Source organism: Sciurus carolinensis, chromosome 8, assembly GCF_902686445.1.
Source record: "Sciurus carolinensis chromosome 8, mSciCar1.2, whole genome shotgun sequence".
NCBI classification, from domain to species: Eukaryota; Metazoa; Chordata; class Mammalia; order Rodentia; family Sciuridae; genus Sciurus; species Sciurus carolinensis.
Genome location: NC_062220.1, coordinates 32,099,563 through 32,122,986, shown reverse-complemented (window position 1 = coordinate 32,122,986; position 23,424 = coordinate 32,099,563). Strand labels below are relative to the sequence as shown.

At 35.5% G+C, this 23,424-nt stretch overlaps 1 protein-coding gene across 3 annotated transcripts in view; it reads left to right on the top strand.

The window, feature by feature from the left end:
* Cped1 (cadherin like and PC-esterase domain containing 1) overlaps positions 1-23,424 on the top strand; it is a 265,317-nt gene that overhangs the window by 87,224 nt on the left and 154,669 nt on the right. For all 3 annotated transcript variants that reach the window (XM_047560301.1, XM_047560300.1, XM_047560299.1), the window contains 2 exons: positions 13,132-13,246; positions 14,530-14,698. In XM_047560301.1, coding sequence (XP_047416257.1) covers positions 13,132-13,246; positions 14,530-14,698 — 284 coding nt within the window. The remainder of the gene's footprint in view (positions 1-13,131; positions 13,247-14,529; positions 14,699-23,424) is intronic.

Here is a 23,424-nt window from a genome sequence, read left to right as displayed (position 1 = left end):
TCAGATGTGGGTACAGCCACCTGCCGCAGGTCTGGGCCTCTAGAATGATAACGACACTCCTTTCATTACTTGAAAAGCTAAGAATTAGTTGTTCTTTCTTTCTGAAGCTGCTTTCCTGGCCTTCATAGAAGGATTATATGATATTCTTTAGAATTCACCGATTGCGCTGCCAAACGGGTTTGTAAAGAACCAACAAATTTGAGAATGCGGGTTAATGAATGTGAGGAGAGCCAAATTATGTTTTATAGGAAATATATGATGTAGGGGCAATAATGGTCGGTCCTGAAAATACTTTCAGAAAGAGTAATTGCTTTGACCTGATTACACAACTGCTAGAGTATAGTGGTAGGCGCAGACAGAGCCAGATTCCATATGTAAATTCCATCTTGGTTACATAATAGCCTAGTGACCTTGGGCAAGTTTATTACCTTCTCTATGCCTCAGTTTTCTGTTTATGATATAGGGATGATCATCATTCTGTCTCCTACAGTTGTTAAGAGGATAGATGAGGTTAATGTACTATAGTATTTGGGACAGTGCACACAGTAAGTATGTCATAATTGTTCAGTGTTATGCTTGGTTGTTCAATAAGTATTAGTTGATAATTATTAGCTGCCACTTTCATCTAGTTTGGTGAGACACATGTTTTTCAGGATTCAGTAAGCTAGAATAAAACTTGTATCCTAACTTAGTCACAAAAATATTCTTTTACCTCTACCTATACTAGCTATCTTCATCTTAAAATTCTGCTACCAATCACTTATGGGTATCTCCAAGATTCCTATCAGACCTCATATTCTTCTTTTGATAACATTTATTAACACCCATAGAGTGAAATATCTATAAATCACCTATACACCAAATTTTAACAAATCAGTATAATACCTGCTAAAGTTTAGATCTGGAATATTTTCCAAAGGCTCATGTGTTGAAGTCTTGGTCCCCAGAGCTGCAATGTTCAGATGTGAGGCTTTTGGGAAATTATTGAATTATAAGGGCTCTGATGTCATCAATGGATTAACCCATTGATGTCTCACAAATAGTAGCGAATGAACTATTGGGAAGTGGTGGAACTGTGGGAAGTGGAACCTAGTTGAAGGAAGTAGGTTACTGGGAATGTTCTGAAAGGGTCCATGTTGGTCCCCAAGTCCTTCTCTCCCCTCTCTCTGCTTCTCGGTTGCAATGAGATGTGCACTTTTTTTTTTCCACTCTGCCACACCCTTCTATCACAATGTGCTGCCTCACCACAGGCCTAGAAACAATGGAATCAGCCAACCATGGACTGAGATGTCTACAACTGTGGGCCAAAATAAATTTTTCTTCAAATTTTTTTCCCCCCTCAGGATTTTGTCAGTGACAAAAAAAAAAAAAAAAAAAAAATGACTAGTACAATATCCCTACTATAACATAAAGGATAATTAAGAGGAAAATAATTTATAATATAGTAACATGTATTTCAATATATAAGACTTTATGCATGAAGATACCAGAAGATAATAATACTCAAATGTTTCCACTCATATTTAGAATCACCGTGAATATGACAGCTAAAAATGCAGACCGATGTGCTGATATTTTAGGGAAAATCAAGATTCCATGAGGATGCTGCTGTTGATGATGTGTCTTTCCAAAATGGTGAACAGTTCTCGAGAAAAATCACAAATAAAACAAAGCTTACCGTTCCCTTTCTTGGCCATCGAATTGCTTTCTGGAAAAATTGAGTGTATATTAAAACTGAGAAAAAAATGTGTTTTTTTAAAATTAAGACAAGATCTGATTTAAAATAATTACTAACGGGCCTTTCATCCATGCCAGTGTCATGTGAGACATCAAAAAGTTCTGTGGGATAAAGATAATTCATTCATTCAAGGTGATTGTTCACATTGCAGCAGCCATTTTGGTATATGCATTGGTCAATGAGAATGGCCACCTAACTAAATAGGTGCTGGACTTTTCTACCTCACCAATGCATTTCAAATGAATATCAGATTTATTACTCAAGGCATACATCTAACATTTATAGTCCTCATTCATTAAATTTCAGTAGCATTCCTAAACACTGTGATGCCTCCAAATACCTGCCTTGTCTTAGAAGGCATACACTGTGTGCTCATGAGCACAGACCTCTCGTAACCTGTCACCACTCACCATTCACTCCATTTCTGCTCTGGTGCCCTGAGGTCATCTGCTGCCCACGCACATCACCAGTCCCACCCCCAGCTGTATCCACTTGGTGGGGGCTGTTGCTGCATCTGGCCACGTTTGTGGCTGAGGTGCCATGTCCAATGTCAAGGATGCCAAAGTCCATGCTGTGCCTGCTTTTCCCCTTGCTGCTGCTGAAGCTGTTGGTGCCATGGTCCATCATACCAGTCCCTGTCCTGCCCATGGCCTGAGACTCTCTTTGTATTTTCCAAATCTTGAATAAATAAAAAAATAAGTTGGTTTCTTCACTTCAGCAGGCAGAACCCTTCTTTTATTTTCGAATATGATATACTTCCAACATTAATTTGAAAACTTAAAAGATAATATAAAAATCATATTTTTTACTGTTGTTTTAGCTTTTAATATAAAACTTGGAGAGAAATAGAGTCTATGGAATATAAAACAATATACACAAAGCTGCCCTCCTAATTCATGTCATTATCTTGGGATTCTCTTGCTATCCACCTCTTTTTGATTTAGGACAGATTGATTCTTTGCTGCCAGGCCTCACGCACATTTCTTTCAGTCAAGGCCAAACACAGAGGCCTGCTAGTGGAACACAAATTAGTTTCACACTTACACTCCACCAGAGGAGTAAATAATAACCAGATAGTACCTCTCCGTCTCTCATTAACCACAGAGTTGAAAAAGAAAACAGGCACTTTTTTTCTTTCTCTTTCTATTTTTGGGGGTTGTGGTCCTGTGTTTAATATCATCAAGTTCCAACAATGTCACAACTGGACCTGAAGTATTTCTCATAAGCAGAGTTTAGACACAGGGATGTATTTACCCTATGAATATAAAGCCATCATTACTTCTATCTTTGTGTTCCAAATATTGCAGAAGCAGGAAAGTTTATTCTGAATCTAAATACAGGGTTAGGAAAGAGTGGGGAGAGATGACATGCTTAAGTAAACTGCTTATGCCTAACGTCGTCTTCAGTTCAGTGTTTTGTAATGTTTCTGTTTCTATATTCCTCATCACAGTCCAGTGTGAGTCAGTCAATAGCCAATTTTAGAACACTTTTGTGTCATTTAAGGGAAAGAACTTTCAACTCTATTCATAACCAGTTATGAAATGCCAGGTACCACCCACAAAGCAATGGCTAAATTTTTCCAATTATACAATTTATTGGTAAATCTACAAAATGAGAAATGTGCCAGGTGCACTCTGAGCTCTTAATTGAAGGAAGTTTTACCTGTTGGACGGATTTTAATAGGGTGTTTTGCTTTCTGTAAGCCATTTAAACTACCTTTTAAACTGTTGGTGGACAAAAAGCCCTTAATCATATAGAATGTGGCTCATAGGGGAAAGCAAAACTGGAAAGAAAACAAGAAAAAAGAAAGAAAGAAAAACCCTAGAGTCCGAAGTCAATTTTGAGAATTTCTTGTCTGAAACATGGGTCCTAATGTCAGCTCAAAACTCCAAGGACTGATGGAGACCGAATATTTTAAGTGATTTGGGAACAAAAACCAGATTTAGGGAATGGAAGGAAAGGCTGAGTAAGGAGTAATATGCTCTGGGAAATCAGACTTAGCTGCAAGTTGGAGACTAGGTGAGTAGTTTTGAAGAACAGCTCTATAAACCTGAATTGCAAATCATCTGGTGGATAATGGTGGCCGTGAACTTTTGTCACTCTTCACTCTAGATCCATGAAATTGAATGAACACTCTTGAGTTCAGCCTCGCTCCTTATAGAAACTTTGTGTGCTTGTTCTTTAAATCTGATTTGGTTCAGCTGCCAGTTGCCCCCTGTACCCCACACTGACCATGCCTTTTGTCTCACAGAGGGCCCCCCAGCAAAGATTCAGACAAAAGGAACCCCACCCCAGCCCCACTGGACTGAGCCAGCTGCAGAGGACCTAGGCAGAAATGACCCTCTGAGAAAGATGAGCATCATGTTGAGATAAGCAAACAAATTAACAAACGAATTAAAATATCCCTTTCCAATAACAGCACATCTGACTCCAAAAGCCTGAAGAGTAGTTCGAAATTTTAAATAGTATTTTGGGGTGTAGGTGAGGGAAATGGGGGATTACAGACAAAATGGTGGTAAAGGGTGAATTTGTCTTACTAACACACAATGAAATTCCTGTCCAATTCTGTTTTCATAACTCTCTTCTCTCCCCAAGCAACTCTACTTCACCAAGCAACATCCTGCCCAATCTCTCTCCTCTTTGGGCTCTTTGTCCACTCTTCTCTCGCCAGCTCATTTGGGAGATCAATCAAGCAATTGATTTTTTCCCACTATCCCAAACAAAATAACAAAGATTTAGTTTCCAAATAGCATGTGTCCATCTTCCTTAGATGGGGAAGGAAGAGAGGAAAAGCTGTGCTTTGATATTTTGTTTTCACTGTTGCCAGCTAACTTGAATACTTTGCAATTCAATACTACTTGCAATTCAAGCTTTTAAATCCAACTCTGGTGGCTGGGTCTACACAGCCCCAAACAACAGACTTTGAATGGTTATTCAGTGACTTTGAACCTGAATGATGCCAGAGCTCACAACATTTTTAAAGCAATGACTACATGTCCCCAGTTTATTGAAAATGCCTGGGGCATTATTTGGTGTCACAAAATATTTTCCTTAGGACTTTTAATACATTTGATATAAAGTAGCAAGATACAAATGATTTCTTATCCACCTATTCTAAGGCATCTAAGTAGCAGTTTAGAACAGGCATCTAAGTAGCAGTTTAGAACAGTTTAGAACTAAGTTCCAGTCTAGAATTTCTACACAGGGAATATGCAAGTATTTAATTGAGATAACATGGTGATGTCAAAACCCTAAAGACAGGGTTAGAATACATAAAATCTCTGGAAAATTTGTGTGTGTGTGTGTGTGTGTGTGTGTGTGTTCATTATATAATTCATATATAATCATTTTATATATTCATATATATGCTAAAACCATTTTGGCAGAATAAAAGATGAGAGATGTCTCAATTAAATTTGAAGAACATCCTTATGGAAATAGTCGTCAGAATTCAATGCCCTGGACTGAATTGTACCTGAAAAAAAGAAACAGGTTAGCTCTAGATTTTAAAATCCAAAACAAGAACAGCAGGAAATAATTCAGTAATTTAATATCTAATTAACAATTTTAAGAACCAGTAGTCATTTAGCCCTTCAGACATGAAGGCCCCTCCTCTTTGGTACAGTCAATTGATTAATTCTTTAGTCATTTATGAGACATAAAATAGGTCAGAAGCACTTGGCTATTGATCCACTCAACTAGCTAAGGTTGAAAACCTGAGCTACCATTTCAAATCTCATCAGATTGTGCCTGACTTCTTATTCATGCCCTGTTGTCCTCAATCTACTAGAATTGAACTCCTGTGTGATAGTGCCACTCAGCCAATCCTAAACCCCCAGAGTCCAATCATATTGCTGGTCAACTGGAGGGAAAGAATCTCAGGACAGGATGGTTCAGTCATAATAAATTTCCTCAGTCTCCTAACCCAAAACATTTTCTGATATAGTCATATGTTTCTGTCCTATTTCTAGCATTTGAATCTCTAGCCCTCATCAGATTTAATTTTGGCAACTGGTTCTGGAATCTGTATGTTCTATATTCTTACCTCACTCACTTTAGGAATTGCATATTATGAAAATCCTGATATTTTAAATAAGTGGTTGGCTCAAATATAATCCATTTACTTGTAAATAATGCAGAAGGAGATGAGCAAATTGGCAGCAATACTGTGTACATTTTTCTATGCTGAAAACGTGGTGTAAAAATGGCAGGTTAAGAAGCCCCGTGAAGTCATCATTAAAGAAGAAATAAGTTAATGTATAGTTTAATTTAAACAGGGGCAATGACCCTCAGTGACTGTATCTTACATTTAAATCAGGATTGACTTCAATGTACTTAAAAAGAATTTTGAATCACTCTTAAAGAGTTCTAGTAAGTCATTAATTATTCTGATATAAATGATATTAATAATATTTCATGGTTTAGTCCAGAAAGTGTTCCTGAGAAAAAGAGTTTAATATTAATCAAGCGCTTAACTTATTTTCACTGTGGGTGGGCTTAGGCAACTATTTTATTGTTACATTTGTTACACTCTGTGTATTAATATTTGTTGGAAGTTGTGTTTCAAATTGTTATTAATGATGTTCATTAATTTATATCAAATTATTCATCTTGGGTCTTGCTGAAGTAATCAAGCATTTTTTCCTTTTTTAAAAATTTATTTTCCTCTGGAAAATTCATGCAGAAAAGCATCAAAGGAAAATTAAGCTGCCATAAAGTAATAAAACAATCTTTCATGCTGTTTGGTCATTGCAGTGAAATCATAGGGCAAGAAAATTGAAGTAGTAGTCTAGACATAGCTTTTATTACCAAGGAAAATGAGCGGAATTCAAGGTTCTTATGTTGTCATGGTCAAAACATAGAACAGTCCATGGGGAAAATTGGTTTTGTAGAATTGCATGACTTTGACACTTCTTCTGAAAAAGTCTAGGAGGAGAGCATTTATGGCTTGCATTTACTGAGTGCTCAATAGGCGTTTGACTGATGGATCGGTTAGTTGGTGGGAATTTTATATTATGACTATCCCTTTAAAACACATTACTATGTCTTTGATCTGGTTGTTTTTATAGATCAAATTGTGTCTCCACTTACCTCAGGATATGGAGCACAATGCATTTCCTGTAAAAAACAAAATGCAAGTTACTCTTTTTCCTCCAAAGAGTACTGCATTGAAATATAATGGCATTTGTATTTGTGGTTTGATGTACCTCATCCAGTAAGAGTATATAAAAGATATGAAACCATAGAGAAGAAATTATGATGTCAAAGACACCTAGGTAATAATACAATATTGTCAGATCTTCAAAAATTAATTGTGAGTTGCCTGAGTTATGCCTGAATTATGTATTAATTTTATGTGTTTTTTATATGTTTCTGGCCAATACTATTTGCATAAAATGAAGGTAAAAAGTTATCAAGGAAATTGATGTATTTGGAGAATTCAGATCTCCAAATTATGTAATTTAAGTTCAAGTGTAGGTCTAAAACAGTTTAGGGGTTTTTGTCTATGTGTGGTACATATGCTAGCTGTTTCATCTTGTTTGAAAAGATGTTTCTCCTTGAACAAAATAGAGAGGAACAGACTTGAATATGGTAGTAACCAGGCCAGCCCTAGGGTTGCTCCATCCGTAGAACATAATACAGAATTCCTTGAAATAAGTGAAGCTGAACAGGAACTGAACTGCTTTCATGGGACACTGGCTTGCTAAACCTAAGGAAAGTTGCTCAAGGCAGAATGTGCGTGTGCGTCTTTACGGTCTGTTTCTAAGTATAGGTGCTGTTTTGCTTTTGGTCTGAACACTTGCCCTCATACTTCTTGTTTTGTTCTTAAGAGACTAGTGTCAAATGCCAGATGTTTAAGAATCACATCAAAGAAGGCCTAAAGGGTTATTTATCTAATAGTAGTGATGAGAACCTCTTATAATTAAATAAGTCAAAAGGAACAGCATTGTTGCTCTAGCTTAAAGTTAGAAATAGGATTTCTAAGTTATAGAAGATAATTCTACTAACCAGCCACCAGTAGAATCTACTTAATGCTCTTTGAGCACTCAATATGAGCAAAGTACTGTGCAACGCACTTTAAGGGAATTTGATATTTTTGTTAGCATCCATATGAGATTGGTTCTTATGATTACCATTATTCTAATTTTCCAGATAAAGATACTAAACTAAGAAAAGCTAAGGAATTGACTGATAGCCACACCTATGAATAAGATAGTCATTAAAAGTCAAGAATTATGATTTTTAAAAAATAAATGTTATTTGTAAATTATTTTTGGATATAATATTGGTTAGTATAACATGTTGACTGTAAAAGAACATGCAATTTTATTGGTTTTTTGGCCCACATCTTCTCAAACCCACATTAAGTCTTTCTGGTGAAACGAATGGAACTTTGACCCCAAAGTTCAACCCTTCTAGGATGTCCTTGTAAAAGGCAACCTTTCTTTTTGCTATCTGTTGGTAACCCTCTCTTCTGTGGTTTCATGTGCTCTCATGGTCCCAGGAATCTTTGTCATTATGAGGTATCTAGGTCTTAGATAACTGATCTTTGAAATGTTGATTCATGCCTGCTTCCCAGGGCTTCCTGGGTATTGTTAGAGCATGCCAATCTAAGGAACACCACATTGAGGTGAGAGAGAAAACCAATCCCCTCCCACATTACACACATATTCTGTGTCTGAACAATAAATGGACATGTACAACTCTAGTAAAGCTTCTCAGCACTTGGCTTGCTCATCATTTCTATTTCTATATCCCTTTTTCTATGGCCAGTACATATATCAGTGAATACATCTCTGGTTATCTGGATAAGAAGAAATTGGAGTACACTATTATCTTCTCCATTAAGTCATAATAACATATATTAAGAATGATTCCTTTGTACCTGGGAGTCACAGAAAATTAGACTTGTAAATGACCCTAGACATCAACTAGTTATTCCTTCCGCCATAGTTGTTCAGCACCCCAGGTGCTTTGCTGCTGTGCTTTTTTATCATCATACAAGGAAGGAAACAGATCGAGAGGAAAAGGTATTTGTTCTCTCTAGGAAGTGGCAGAACTTGGACTGTGCCACCCAGCATGTGTTTCCAGAACATCTGCCAAGCACTCATCGACTTCAGGGTCTCATCCTTGTTACTCCTATCACAGACTTGCTAGTCACTGGAACCTTCTTTCACATGTAGTATATTTATGTACTCCCTTTCTCCCACAGTAGGCACCATGGTGTAGTAAAACAAAAAATTACATTGAACATTATGAAACTGCTGATTTCTGATCAATATTCAACCATTATTTACCTAACAAGAGGCAATTTCATATGGTTCAGTGTAGGCTAACTTTTGTTGCTACAAATGCTCTATGTGTACACACACATACACACACACACACACACACACACACACACTTGTTTCTCTGGGACATGTGACCAATAAGGAGTAAATTAGAGCCCAAACTCATGTTTTCCTAGAATCACGTTTGTGCTGGATATTCTCCATTTGCCCTTCCAGATTTGCTGTAGACCCTTCTCCAGAAGGTTATCCTGCATAGACTGCATCAGTATAAACCCCTTGTCCTCTGACTCTAAAAGAAATCAAGCTTAGGAGAAGACAAGTTGGGGATATTTATTCCCTACCTCCTTTCCTGTCAAACTCTGGCTTTGAAGGACCTGTGTTCCTCTACTGGTAGCCATAGCTCTTGCTTGGTGGCTTTTTCATATCTATGATCAAATTATTCCTGGATAAAACTTCAGTTTGTGTATATGTAAAGTTATATTTGCTCTGCATGTATGTTCTGAAGTTATATTTGAATAGTGTTTATACCTGTAAGCTTTGTACTGAGACTTGTCAATGCTCTCTAGGCAGGAATAACAAGATACTTATAAACAGTGCTTATTTATACTGCTATTCTAAAAACTAATTGTTAATTATTAATTAAGGCCTTTAATATTATTAGACATTTTGAAATAAGAAAACACTGGCTAAGTTTAGTTTCTTAGTATGAAATTCAAGGCAAAATTCAAACATTTATGAAATATAATTATTCTTTTACTATTATTTTCATATTAATTATTAGCTATGGGGCAAAACATTAAATCAGATGCATTGTAAAATTGACAACTAATCTTTGCTAGTACAAGTGTTTAGTTTTTACCTGTGGTATATACAATTATATATAAGAAGAAGAAGTAACCAAAGAAACAAGAAGAATAAATAACCAAAGAAAATATTTTTAATTCACTAGAATAACTTTTTGGTTTCTAACCACAGGTTGGATTAACTTCCAAGAACTAGTTTATTGCTAGAACAAACATTGACTGAGCATCTATTATGCATCAACATTGTGTTCAGTGATGTGGAAGGTTTAGAAGATTCATGGGAATAACATTCTGGATTCTAGAAAGCTCCTTAACAATGTCAAAAGCCTGTTAAGTGTTGATTGGCAAGAATGGAACCAGTAATCCAGGTGTTTTAGTTTTGTTTCTATCTTCCTTTTCATGTAACTGCACCAGTCAGCAGGCACTCAGTACATAGCAAGCTAGATTTTAAAAGGCATGAAAAGCAGTCTTCATGCATCCTTAACAAATTGTTCATTTTTACTCTAGGTAATCAGTGAAGTTACAGGCTTCAGTGCTCTCTGAAATAAGCTAAGAGTAGGCAATAAATAAAAGTTCAGCCCTATTCACCATGTGGTATTTCACATCTGAATCTATTATACATTCAGTCTTCATATTATGGGACAGGAAAGCCAGAAAGATGCATGCTAGGTCCCTCACATTTAATTGCTTCCTAAAGATGTTAACCAGAATGTGTTAATGAATGAGGAAAGCTATTTGGAAGATGATCTGTGTCCTACAGCATCAGTTCCCAAACTCCGTCCAAGAAAAGAAGCTAATTTGAGCATCATTTGTAGAAGATTTGTAGGTTCTTGGAGTGTGTCAATGGGTCAGGGAAAAGGGGACAGGGACAGGAAAAAAAGTGAATTGGAATGACCTATTGAGAGAGGCTTTGGTGGACAGGTCAAATAAAAGACAGAAGAGAGTGCCTCTAGACAAATCTTTGATTCTATTAAATAATAATCCAGGATCCTTCCATAATTATTTATCAAATTCCATAAAATACACTTTTAGTGACTTTAGATATCAATGGAGTTTATTTCCATAATCAAGTGGAGTGGGGATAGTTTTAGATGTGAAGGAATAACTAATGCCAAAGTTATTTTTTAAAAAAAAGAATCATAAAATATAACCACCACCAAGCCTAGGATAACAAAACGGGAAATCTAAAATTTATTGATATAGTATAAATAAGCGAATAAGGATAGTTATTTTAATCTGTATTCAGTTGTATTGTTCAGTCACAGTTTCAGGGTTGATGTGGAACTCTGACTTATTCTTGGCAATTCCTGAACTGAACTTCTTTGACTTCCTATCATGGGCTTCTCTACTTGAGCTAAACCAGACAAACGAGACATAAAATTGTTCATTCTTTTGTCAGATTTTGTTGATTACTTCCTTCAAGCCATCGAGGTGCTGCTCTGGTGAAATGCTATCCTTGTGAATATATGCGACTTCTTGAAAGTCAGCTGTGATTGGGCTTCAAGTCCATGTTGTGCTTCCTTGTAGCAAGGTTCAAGAGAAATCAGAGTACATTACACCATTCTCATATTATACCAAAGAAGGCTACAAATAGACTGTTCTGGCAAAAGTAATTATTTCCTAGTAATAATTTCTAAAGAAATAAGTCTACTTAGTGAAATTTTAATTAAGAGTCTTTATTTTCTTTATGCAAATATAAAGGTTATATAAACATTAAATTTTCTAAAAAGTTGTGATTCTTAAGAAAAGAAATTACTTAATGGCTCTTCATTTGTCACCTTCAAAAACAAAGCAGTTTGAATATTTTCTTTATTATGATTTATTACATCTTCATTAATAGGGAAGGCTTACAAATAAGTTATTGTTTTTTGAGCAAGATCCCACTGTGCTAAATAACGAGATATGGGAATACATTGAACAGCTTGACTTCTGCTGACTTTTACTTAAGCGTGTGAAGTGTTTTAAATTAGACTATGTTAGTATTGATGAAATGTGCACAAGGGGGAAACTAATTTAAAGGCTATGTTCCACTTTGAGAGATAGATAAATTATTTGATTCAAAAATAAAGCACTGTGACCTGTGAGTGAAGAACACAAACTCTCATCACTCTGGGAGAGAGTGGAAATTGGAGCAATCCTTTTGGAAGGCAATTTGGTAATGTCTAACAAATATACAATGCAGTTACTCATTGAACTGGCAATTACATATGCCCAGAAGAATTTGCCTCTAGATCAACTTGTGAAAGTTCACCAAAGTAATGTTCATCACAGTGTTTTTGAAATAGCAAAAGAAGAACAACATTACAAAAATAATCTAAAAACACAACAAAAGAGGAATGGGTAAGTCAAATGTACATTCATTCAATGGAACACCCTAAGCCAAATAAGAAGTGAGTATGGAGTAATTCTGCATATACTGATATGAAAGAATTCCACAGGGGATTAATGGGGAAATGTCAGACATAGGCCATGAGATCTCTTCTGGATAATTTTTGTTACATAGTTTTGGATATGCTGATGCTTATATCAATTACATCAATTTACGTGTTGAAGAAGCAAATGCAGGTGAACCATTTAGGTACTTATCTAAATTTAAAAATTAATATGTAAGCACTGGTTTTTGGTGGAGAGTATTCCTCCATGACAATGGACTGGAAGATGATTTTTCTTTTTACTTGAAAGCTTTCTGTAAAATTTGAGGTTTCTAAATAAGTATATGCAATACTTTTATTTTTTGAACATATCAATTTGAGTGTTCTTAAGTAAGTTATTCTTCTTTGTTTTTGCATACTCAAAAATCCAATAATTAATATTTACAAAACAATTAAGGACTGTTGAGGTTTCCAAGGTCATGTAGCATGACAAACTTTAGCCTATGAAGCATTGTGTTGTCAGGAAATCAATTCAAGTTTTCTATGAAATAGTCACACTGCAAACAAAATTCAGCTCCTCCAGCCACCTTCCTCATACTGCAAGTCTACACCTTAGCTGCAGGGAAACTAGGTCAGCATGGGTTTGGACAGTGAGAGACATCAAACCTATCTCCACTTCTGAGCAAGAGAATTTGAAATCAGTTATTGCAATTGTTTTCCTAGTCCATGGTAAAAGAACAAGCTATGAAACAAAGTCCTCTCTGAGCATGCATTCATACTTCATAGATCCAGCTTGAATTCAGAATGTAAGGAGAAATGGTCACATATCTCCCATGGACCCTACTTAACACAGCATCCTCTATTTTGGAAGCAATTCCAAAAGGAATCATAGAATGACTGTCTTCTGCTCTTTTGAATTTTTCCAGAATTGCAACTTCCAGTGAGTCCCTCTGTGTGTCTGGATCAGGGGATACAACAGCCAAGTACTTCAAGTCATCTTTTAAAAACAGCGAAGTCACATATGTGGAAGCCATGGGACAGGTAACGTGAACAGCTGTAAGCTGATCTCTTTGAATTGTTCTATCCAGCAAGCATTTCAGGAGACAAGAAAGTAGCCCAGAGGGAGGTGGAGGTGGGTTGCAGCTTTGAATTATTAGATTCTGTTACATAAATTTTCAGGGGTCCCTTCTTAAAGAATGTCATCATTGACTTTTCTTCTAGACAAATTTAAATTTCTCATGTTATAGAATAAACATTTGGTTAAACTGGACTTTTATCTGGTAAGTTACATTAATGTAAATTGAATTTAAAACCTTAACAATGTGAAACTATAAAATTTTAACTTCTCTTATATACTCAGATTACATTGCCTTCTCTTATGAGTATGACTGAATGCATTTTTCCTATTTATTAAATTATTTTTTAATGACTTCCAGTATCTAAGAGATAATCTATAAGGTATCAAATTGTCCAGGGTACCTCTAGGAAGGCACTTTAGAATGTAGAGAAATTAAGGGATTTTAATTATTTTATCCAAGATGTGAATAAAATTTATAATTTAATTTTGAAATTATTAAGTAGTATTTCTGTAGTTAATGGAATTTATTGAAAAATGAATACATCTTGTGCTTACCTAGACTTCAAAAGTTAAGAAGCACAATCTCTTTATTGATCAAACGGAGATTAGAGAAACATGATGCAGGAAAACAACTAGTTATACATTTTGATACCTTTTGATGAAAACATATGTGTTTTATCACTAAGTGATTTTTTCCTCTGTATACTGAAGTGTTTTATGGATATTTCATTCTTTCAATTGACCTTTTATTATCAGGGATGAAGAGCAGAATTGAACTAGGGAAGAGTTACTTTGTCTTTTTGATGATGGCCTTTCCACTACTGAAAAACTTGACACTTTTTATGGAGAGGAAAATAAAAAGCAAAGGTACACAGTAGCAGAAGAGGGCCTTTCAAGTAAGCGTTTCACTATTCATAGATTGTCAGTTTTATCACTTATGTTATGATAGTACCATGAAAATGAGGTCATGGGTAGAATGACGAATTTAATTTTTAGAAATTATTAAATCTGTATTCCTACCTTCTTTTCTTTTTAAGTAACTTTTGATTAAATCTGCAGTGATGAGCTCACCAATTTGATCTCTTCTCTCCGTACCTGGGCACCCCCTGGTGGTGTAGCTAATTAAGGAAACCCACACACTGATGGCTGAGTCCAACAGAAGGAGTTTACAAAGCTTTTAGGCAAGGTACACATTACGTACTCAACCCTAAATTATGGGCGTTAACGATCTTGTTTTATTTTGTAGGAATCAAACAACAGTCCTTGCTCCCCATGAAACAATCTTTAGAGCTGAGGATCTATCTGTGATTCTTAAAGCATATGTACTGGTGACATCTCTAACCCCTTTGCGTGCATTCATTCATTCAACGGGCACGGTGTGGAGTCCACCAAAGAAAAAACGTTTCACTGTCAAGGTAAAAGCTCTGCTGAAGCTGTTATTTCACACAAAGTACACGGGGGATAAGTAAAGTGCGTCGGGCTGCTATTCTCCGACCTTTATGGTTATCAAATCCCTTTGAACAAAGATTGCATCTTTTTATTGCTGCAAGCAGAGATTTTCGTTTAATAGGAGCTGGTTCAAAAATGAACTGGAAATAGCTTAATTCACTAGGGATCACAAAGGCTACATCTTTTTTTTTTTTCTTATTTTAGTTTAATTCTTTGACCTATTACAGAGCGGTTTTGGCTGTACTCTGTTTTTCTTTCTACTTATTCAAGAAAAATATAATCAATGCAACAAATGAAAATATAAATTTTGCCCTTATGTTTTTTGCTTCATCCAAAGCATGATGCCTATTTCATTACATCAGTCAATATGGAATATTTGCTGAGTGAAAAATACAGCTTTCTGGTGTGCCAAATATAGCAAGACATGCTATAAGAGATAATGAGAAAGTTTTCAGGGAAGAACTAATAATAACTCCAATAGCTCAGGTTAACTTAGTTATGAATAAGGTCTTGTGAAAACATATTTGATAAAATTTAAGGAATTTTTGATTATACAGAAATAGTTGTTCAGCATATTTTTAAAAATGACTGAATTTGATTTCTTTTTCATGATTTATCTTACAGCCAGGTGTGGTGGCACACACCTGTTATCCCAGTGACTCAGGAGGCTCAGATAGGATTGCAAGTTCAAAGCCAGCCTCAGTAACTTAGCAAGACCCCTCAGCAACTTAGTTAGACCCTGCTTCAAAATAAAAAATAAAAATGAGCTGGGGATGTGATTCAGTGGTAAACTACTCCTGGGTTCAATCTCCAGTACCAAAAACAAACAAACGAGAATAATTTATCTTACATAAAATTGCATATTTAATTCTGAAAAGTATTCCAATGATGAAAATTGTAATTGGGCTTCTTAAATATTATCAAAACCACATCAGTATGGTAATAGATGTAGATGTTATATAGATTAATAAAATAAAGAGCTGACATGTAAGGAAAGAGTATTGACTTATGTTCTTAAAGTTTTTTTCTTTGTCTTAAAAACAATTATCCTCTCTCAATTATATCAACAACTGTGACTTTCAGTTAATGCAGAATCTAATTTGAGTTCTTTCATGTCATCTCCTGCAAGTTTTTACAGTAGCTGTTCATATTTACCTATGTATCATTATTTCCATTTTTCCTTGTTATTAGGATAAATGATAGGAAACTAGATATTAGATCATTTTTTAACCTATAAAATGTCGTGACTTCACAAGGTCAACGTAATAGTTGGAAAGCAGGCCCAGAGAAATGAGATTTATGTTCCTAAAATCATGTCATATTATTCATACATTCAACAAATATTTGAGCATTGAGCAAAATCCCTATATAACTCTATACAAGACTTCTCTTTTTTTGTTTCTTTAATCTCTTTCATCTGCATTTTGCACTTATTCTCACCTTCAGAAGGGCCCCATAAGGGTTTATTGTGTATGCTTTTGTTTATAATCTTATATGCATTTTATTTTGTGTGTATATTTTTAATTTATATAAATCATATTGTGTTAGAAATCTTTTTTCTAGCAGTTTTGTATGCAGCGCTACATATTTTAAAGAAGTGACCATGCATGTTGCTCTTTGTACATCTTCAGAGCTATCTTTTCACTGATTCACAGTACTTCAGCATGTCTACCTACTCTTCTGGTAACAGATAAACTGTTCCAATTTGGGGTTAAACTAAATAATGTTTCAAACATAGAAGTCATTGTATATGACTTATTATGAAACTGCATAGATTTTCTTACAAACGCATACTCAGCAGTGAATTACTGGATGATAGGCTGTGGGTTCATTTGGATAGATTTAAATGATGTCAGCTTGCCTTGCAGATTGCCTACATCAGTTCTATCCCATTATTAGCTTCCATATCCCTAAAGCATGATCAACACTTGGCCCTTTCTAGTCCTCATTTTGCCAGTCTGACAGATGAGAGGTTCCATCATACTTTTGTAAGTCGCTCAATTTGTCATGGATCTTGCCAACTTTATCCACAATGTCTGTTGTTGATCCATCAAATTAATTTTTTTTCATGGCTTGTGCTTCAGGATATAGTTTTAGAAATACTTTCTTATGTCTAGATCACAGTGACATGCTTCTCCATCATCTTTATAATTTTTCCTGAAAATACAAAAAAGTTCATCTTTTATCCATTTTTCTTTCAATATATCCTGACCAATTCTCCCAACTAAAAACTCACCTTCTCCCATGAATCTAATGTCTTGCTTATTGTGTAAGTTCCTACACGTTCGAGGAGCTGCTATTTTGTCTCACTTGATCCACCTGCTTATATTATCTTGGTGGTGTAGGTATGTCTTAATGCCTGGCAGGAGAAGTTTCTCTTATTTACTTTGTAATTTTCAAGATTAGGATAACTAGGTTGTAAACATTTATCTCCTTCCTCATAAACACTTAAGAATGTTGTATTAATCACAGTTTTCCAGAGAAACAGAACCAACATATTTTGTTACATATATAATAATACATAATATGTGTACAATTTTATACATAAGAAATCCTATTTTGCATACGGAGATTTATTTTGGGCATTCACTAATTCAGTCATGGAGGAGAAAGTTCCATGATCTGTAAGCTGGGGAATAGGAAAATTGGTAGTGTAATTCAGTCTGATTCCAAAGACGTGAGGAGCTCAAATATCAGAGGATGGGAGAAGATGGATGTCCCAACATTAGAAGGGCATGGACAATTGTTAGGACTTACTGCTTCTCTGTGACCCTTTTATTTAATGTGCTTTCTTTTTGTTTCTTTTAAACTATTTTTTCCTGTTTTTCACTGTAAAGTTCAAATACTTTCTAAGTTTAAATGTTATATATCTATAATATATGGTGATCACCATCAGTTCAAAACTCACATTTTGGGAGGGAGGTCCTGGGGATGGAATCCAGGCATACTTTATGACTGAACTACACCGCCCCTGCAGTCCTTTTTGTATTTTCAGTTTGAGACAGGATCTCACTAAGTTGCCAGGGTTGACCTGGGACTTGTGATCCTCCTGCTTCAGCCTCCAAAGTCCCTGGGATTACAGGTATGGGCAGCCATGCCCTGCCAAAACATCCACTTGTGTTTCCTTTCTCTTACTGATATCTTAAGCTTTTCAAAATCTTTATCTTTCCCTCATCTCTGTCTCCTAAAGATTCTGAATTTTGGTCTCTTGTAAGTCCCTTTATCACAAAATAAATTTTTATTTCTATTTGACATCTTCATCACCGCCCCCCATTTTCGTTTGTCCTTTTCCCCTTCAATAGCAAACAAAAAAAACTTTATCAAGGAATTTATCACCCTCATTTCTCCTGTTTGCATTACCCTCCTGTATTTGTTTCTTATCTGAGTGTTTTTAATTTGTGCCTGAAATCGTTAATCTTTACTTTTGGAAAATTCATTTTCATTAATTCTTGAAATATTTTTGTTCACTGTTTTTTCTTCCTTCTGTTGTTCAGAATTTGGTCTATCCACTTCTATTCTCTTTTATAATTTGACTTTTCTTATATATTTTCTATCTGCTCTCTGCAAGTGTTTTTATCTTCTGGGACAGTTCTTTGATCTTATCATCTGAATCATGAAATCCTTATACTCTCTTTCCTGCTATCCATCTCATCTATTGCTTTTTAAAAATATATTTAATATTATATGTATAACTCATATGCTGATGCCCTTTAAGATTGGCATGTATTTTTATTTACACCTATTAATCTCTTACTGCATTTTCTCTGTACTTATTTTTCATATTTCATTTTGCTAATATCTTCTATTATTTCCCTGTGTAGATTAATCATACTTATCTTAAATTCCTAGTCCATCCATTTAAGTAACATGATAGGTATTATTTAGTTTTCTGCCTTTTTTTGAGGTAGCAGTACTTTTCATGTATTCTCTATTTTGTCCTTTGAACTTAAGTTGTCTTGCAGATACTATTTATTCCAGTCAATACAGTATTTGGGGAAGGCCAGACCTTGCAGGTGAATCCAAGGAAACTTCCCTGGTTGGAATTCCACTCCCTGACCTCTTCAGAAGAAATGCCCTGGGAGGAAGCATGGCCCTCCATTGAAATCCATCAAGCCCAGGGTGGAGAAGTAGATGCCAAATGTAACCGGTCATCCAACACATCTCAACAACTCTTTACCTGAGCAAGAAAGACCTCAGCCCCAAGAAATTCAGCAACCTGAATCCTGGGCCTGGGTCAACATCCTTAACAAGGAAGGAACAGTCTGCAGTGGTGACTGTCCTGGAGAACTCTGGGGACTGGAATACTTTCTTCCAGCTTATTTTCTCAGGTAGCCACCAGCAACTCCAGTCCTTCTTCTCCAGGTCACTACAGGCCAGACCAGTGCAAAACTGCTTCCAGAGTCCCCTTCACAAAGATTATTATTGTCTTGTTGTTATCAAATCCATGCCTCAGTCTCACCATCTTGATAAGAAATTTTTTTCTTATCAAGCCTATGCAGCCTCACCATCTTGATAAGAAATTGATGCTCTCAGGTATTCTGAGTAATATTGTAACGATTATTCATATTCATTCTCTCTTTCTCTCTCTCTCTCTCTCTCATGAAAGTGCTTTTTCACCTACCCCAGTAAAAGTGACTGATAGAAATTATAAATTATAAGCTTTTTGTGGTAGTATTATTTATGAAAACCCTGAAGATAAATTGTGAGAGAAAGCTCATCGTGATTTGGTTTTCTTCATATTTTCATGCATTATTCCCTGTTTTGTTTCTGATTCCTGCTTTTTGTGGTGTCTGCAGGACAGATGCAAGCTGCCATTGCAGCACAGGAAAGCACGCAGTTCTTTGTCATTTTCATCCTGTCCTTGGGTTTTATCTTTTCAAGATCTTGCCTGATTATTCTGGACAATACTGTTATCTGCTCTCAGAGGGGCAGTAGCACAGATTCCTGGGTTTATGTGCAAGACAGCAATTGTTTCCTTTTGTATTAAAGTTAAGCTTGAGGATACAGAGAGGTTTCAGAAAATCAGAGGATATTTTCTTACCCTTCAAATGAAGAACTTCTGTTAAAACAATAAGATCATTCTTATTTGTTAAGTTACTTAACCATTCTCCAAAATACTACTTCCTTCTGGTGTTGTTAGATGTTAAAAATATATATACGTAAACTTCTCAATGCTAAGACAAAACCAAAATGCACTTTAAAGACTAACCATGTCCTAATAGCATGTTATTAAACTCTGTTCCTAAACTCCATGAAGCATAATTTGTGTGCATGTGTGTACATACTGAGTCCTGAATTCAGAGGCAAAATTACTTAGTTAAATCAGTAGTGATTTATGCACTGTTCAGTGATGCAAGCCCACTAAACTGGTTATCAGTGGCCATTTATAGAACATTCTGGCAGCTAAAGGAGGTATGAAAGTAATCACAGATATAACTATGAGCTCATTTATTCCCAATTAGGTCTGCTGCTGAGATACTTTATCTGCTAAAGCTTTGGAGAGAGCTGAAAATATCAAGAAATGCAACTCTTAGAAATAATAAATCTTATGTAAACTGAATTTTTTAAAAATCCTCTTAATATGAAAATATTTGAAATTAAAGTTTTAGATGTTTCCCAAGGATGTTCAAGCTTAAAGGAGGAGGAGGGATGCAAAAGCAGAAAGAAAACTTATAGCAAATGCAATATTTGATTACTATATCTTTTGATCTGAATTAGAAAAACACCCATATTTGCTGTTGTCAGGGAAATATTATTTTCTTGGTGAATATAGTAAATCCATTTTTAAGCAATATTTTATTCAAAAATATCTTGTCTCCAAAGCTCAATTTAATTCCAAAACATGTTAGTTATATCCATGAATTCAGGAGTAGAATCCAGTCACAATGATTCTAACTATAACTTTTAATCAAATGAGTCCATGTTAGTCTTTATATAGGGATCAAATAGATTAACTGCAAAAATGCATCCTTTTATTCATTGTAAATCACACAAAATAAGAAGCTCCCCAACAGAGAGTAAATACTAATATCTTTTTTAAGAGGTCTGAAGATTTTTTTTATACCTGTGACCATAGCTGACTCTTTTGAGACCATATTGCTGAAGTGATTTGTGACTTTGGGCCGGAAAACTTGCCAAAAGCTTTATTTAGTCTAGTTGAGAAATAAATGAAGCCATTGTTTGACCAGCCATTCCATCTTTGAAGATGTTATGTTTATTGATATTCAGTGTTTGATACCAGATATAAATTTACATGAAGATGATTCTTGGAATAAAATCATCTCTAGATAAATGTCTTTTAGTTGAATTCAATCAAAGGTCATTTTAAAAATGTAATTGTGTGAAGAAATTGCATGAGTCTACTTTATCCTTAACTGCTGTAAGCCAACCACTCTACTTGGTAATGACATATAAATGACACAGATCAATGATGAATGAATTATAACTTGCTTTCCAGTGAGTGCAATAGACAGATGTCATAATTTGCATTTCTGGATGGGGCCACTTTGATTGAAAGACTAAAACCCAAGAGATGTAGATATTTCTCAAGTCATTATCTGTGAGAATCACATTCGATGGAAACCCAAGTTAAAGCAAGCTCTTGCCCACACTGTGACTCTAAATCCCCAGCTGTCCTCTTTGTGGGGACCATTCTTCCATTTCCAGTGCCTACAGTTCCCTCTTGCATCAAAGCAATGAGAGAATGTACCCAGAGACCAGCAGAACCTGGGCAAAGAGGGGAATGTTGTTATTTATATGTTCCTTTTTAAAAGTTGTATATATCTCTTATCTCTTATTCAATTTGGATATGTTACACAGTTGCAGGGATGAAGTTAGCTTCATGCATTGTCAATATTTATACAGTGCCTTTGATAATGCTGGGTGAGATAGCTCATATATTCCCAGGGTAGAAATGAGTAATGTCTTTGGAAGCAGGTATAAAGTTACAGTACAGTTTTTCAACCTTAAGAAGTGTTCTCCTGAACTTCATTTTATGTCTAAAACTGCAGACTGTGGAACAGACCTTGTAAAAGACTTTTCCACTGAGCATCTGGCCCTTCGATAGGCCTGGGAGATTTATGTCAGCTATAGAAAGAATGAATAAAAGTTTGCTCCCAGGAGTTTGCAAAAAGAGTTGATGCATTACTTAACCTACTCTTGTTTGGATTAAATTAAAAAATTTCATCAGGAAGTTCATTTTGAAGTCTGATTTTCTATAAATAGACATTATAGTTTACCAGCATATAATTAAATAAATAAGAATGGGACAGAAGCCAACTTAGAGGAAAATCTTAAATGAGAAGAGCAAAATAACATTTATCTAAATCAGCCTACACTGGTATGAAATATTATTTCAAATATGTATTTACTCTAGAAAAAGAATGATTGTTTACAACCACACATGATTTCAAATTATTTTGAATTTGATGCTGTTGATGGAAATTTTCTCTCTCTCTCTTTTTTAAATCTACTCATTTATTTGATTCACTTACTTCCAACTTTCTTCCATAAGAGACTTGTCAGGTAATTTTGTATATTCGTTAATTCTCAAGACAGAAGTTGAATCATTATCCTACATGAGAGGAAAATTGTTCGTTAATCATGGTCATGGCTCTTTAGTCAAAAATGATAATTTTAGTACATGACCCTAAACATCAGTACAGCAGCCACATGTCTATGTTCTGAGACCCTCAGAATGCGAGGTGGTGCTCTAAAAATATTTATCAATGAAAGGTTGTCCATTGTCATCATTTCAATTCATGATGCCTTATTAACAGTGGCATTAAAAACTGTCAGTTTGAAAGATATGATTTAAGAGAAGAGTCTACAACAGGAAATAGTAGGATGAATTTATATGTACCACTCGGCTAGGTTAAACATATTATTTCTTTTGAACTAATGCAATGATCTGAAAGATATGCAAAAATAATTGCTTACATATTCTTAGTCTGTTTTCTACTGCTAATAACAAAATATAACAGATTGGGTAAGTTATGAAGAAGGTCATTTATTTTGGCTTACTGTTTTGGTCCAAGGTCAAGGACCCACAACTGTTGACAGCTTTCTTGGTGGCAGAGTCCTGCGGTAGCACAGGGCATCATGTGGTAAAAGATAGGGACCGTGAGTGGAGTGTGTCCTGGTCTCTCTCACTCTTCTTATAAAGACATCAGTATTCAGTCATGGGGGCACCACCCTGATGGCCTTACCTAATCCTAATTACTTCCCCAAAGTATCCTCTCTAAAATACCACAGCAGAATTCAGTTTCTATCCACACAATACCTCACAATGGGTATTAAACTTCAGCATGTGTTTCAGAGGGTACAAACCATAATGAAGCCAGAGCAGATGAGTAGACATATATAGACATATGTAGACACACATATTTGTATGATGCATTACAGCGACAATGTAAAGGTAAATCACAAGCCTAATGAATAAATTTATGAAATTGCTCATTATTATCAAATTATTATTTCTCCTAAAACTAGAAAATCATTTGATAAGTGTTCATGATTTATCTGAAAACCAGAGATGAACTAATAGGGATTTCAATGTAAAACCAGGGGAGGGAAGTGAATTCCTCCCAGGTGATGGGAAGGTGGAAAAGGGGGCTGGTTCCTCATGGTGTTTTGGATGGCCAGGTGTGTCTTTGCCTCCTCCTGAGCTGCTCCTTCCACCTGTGCTCTTCAA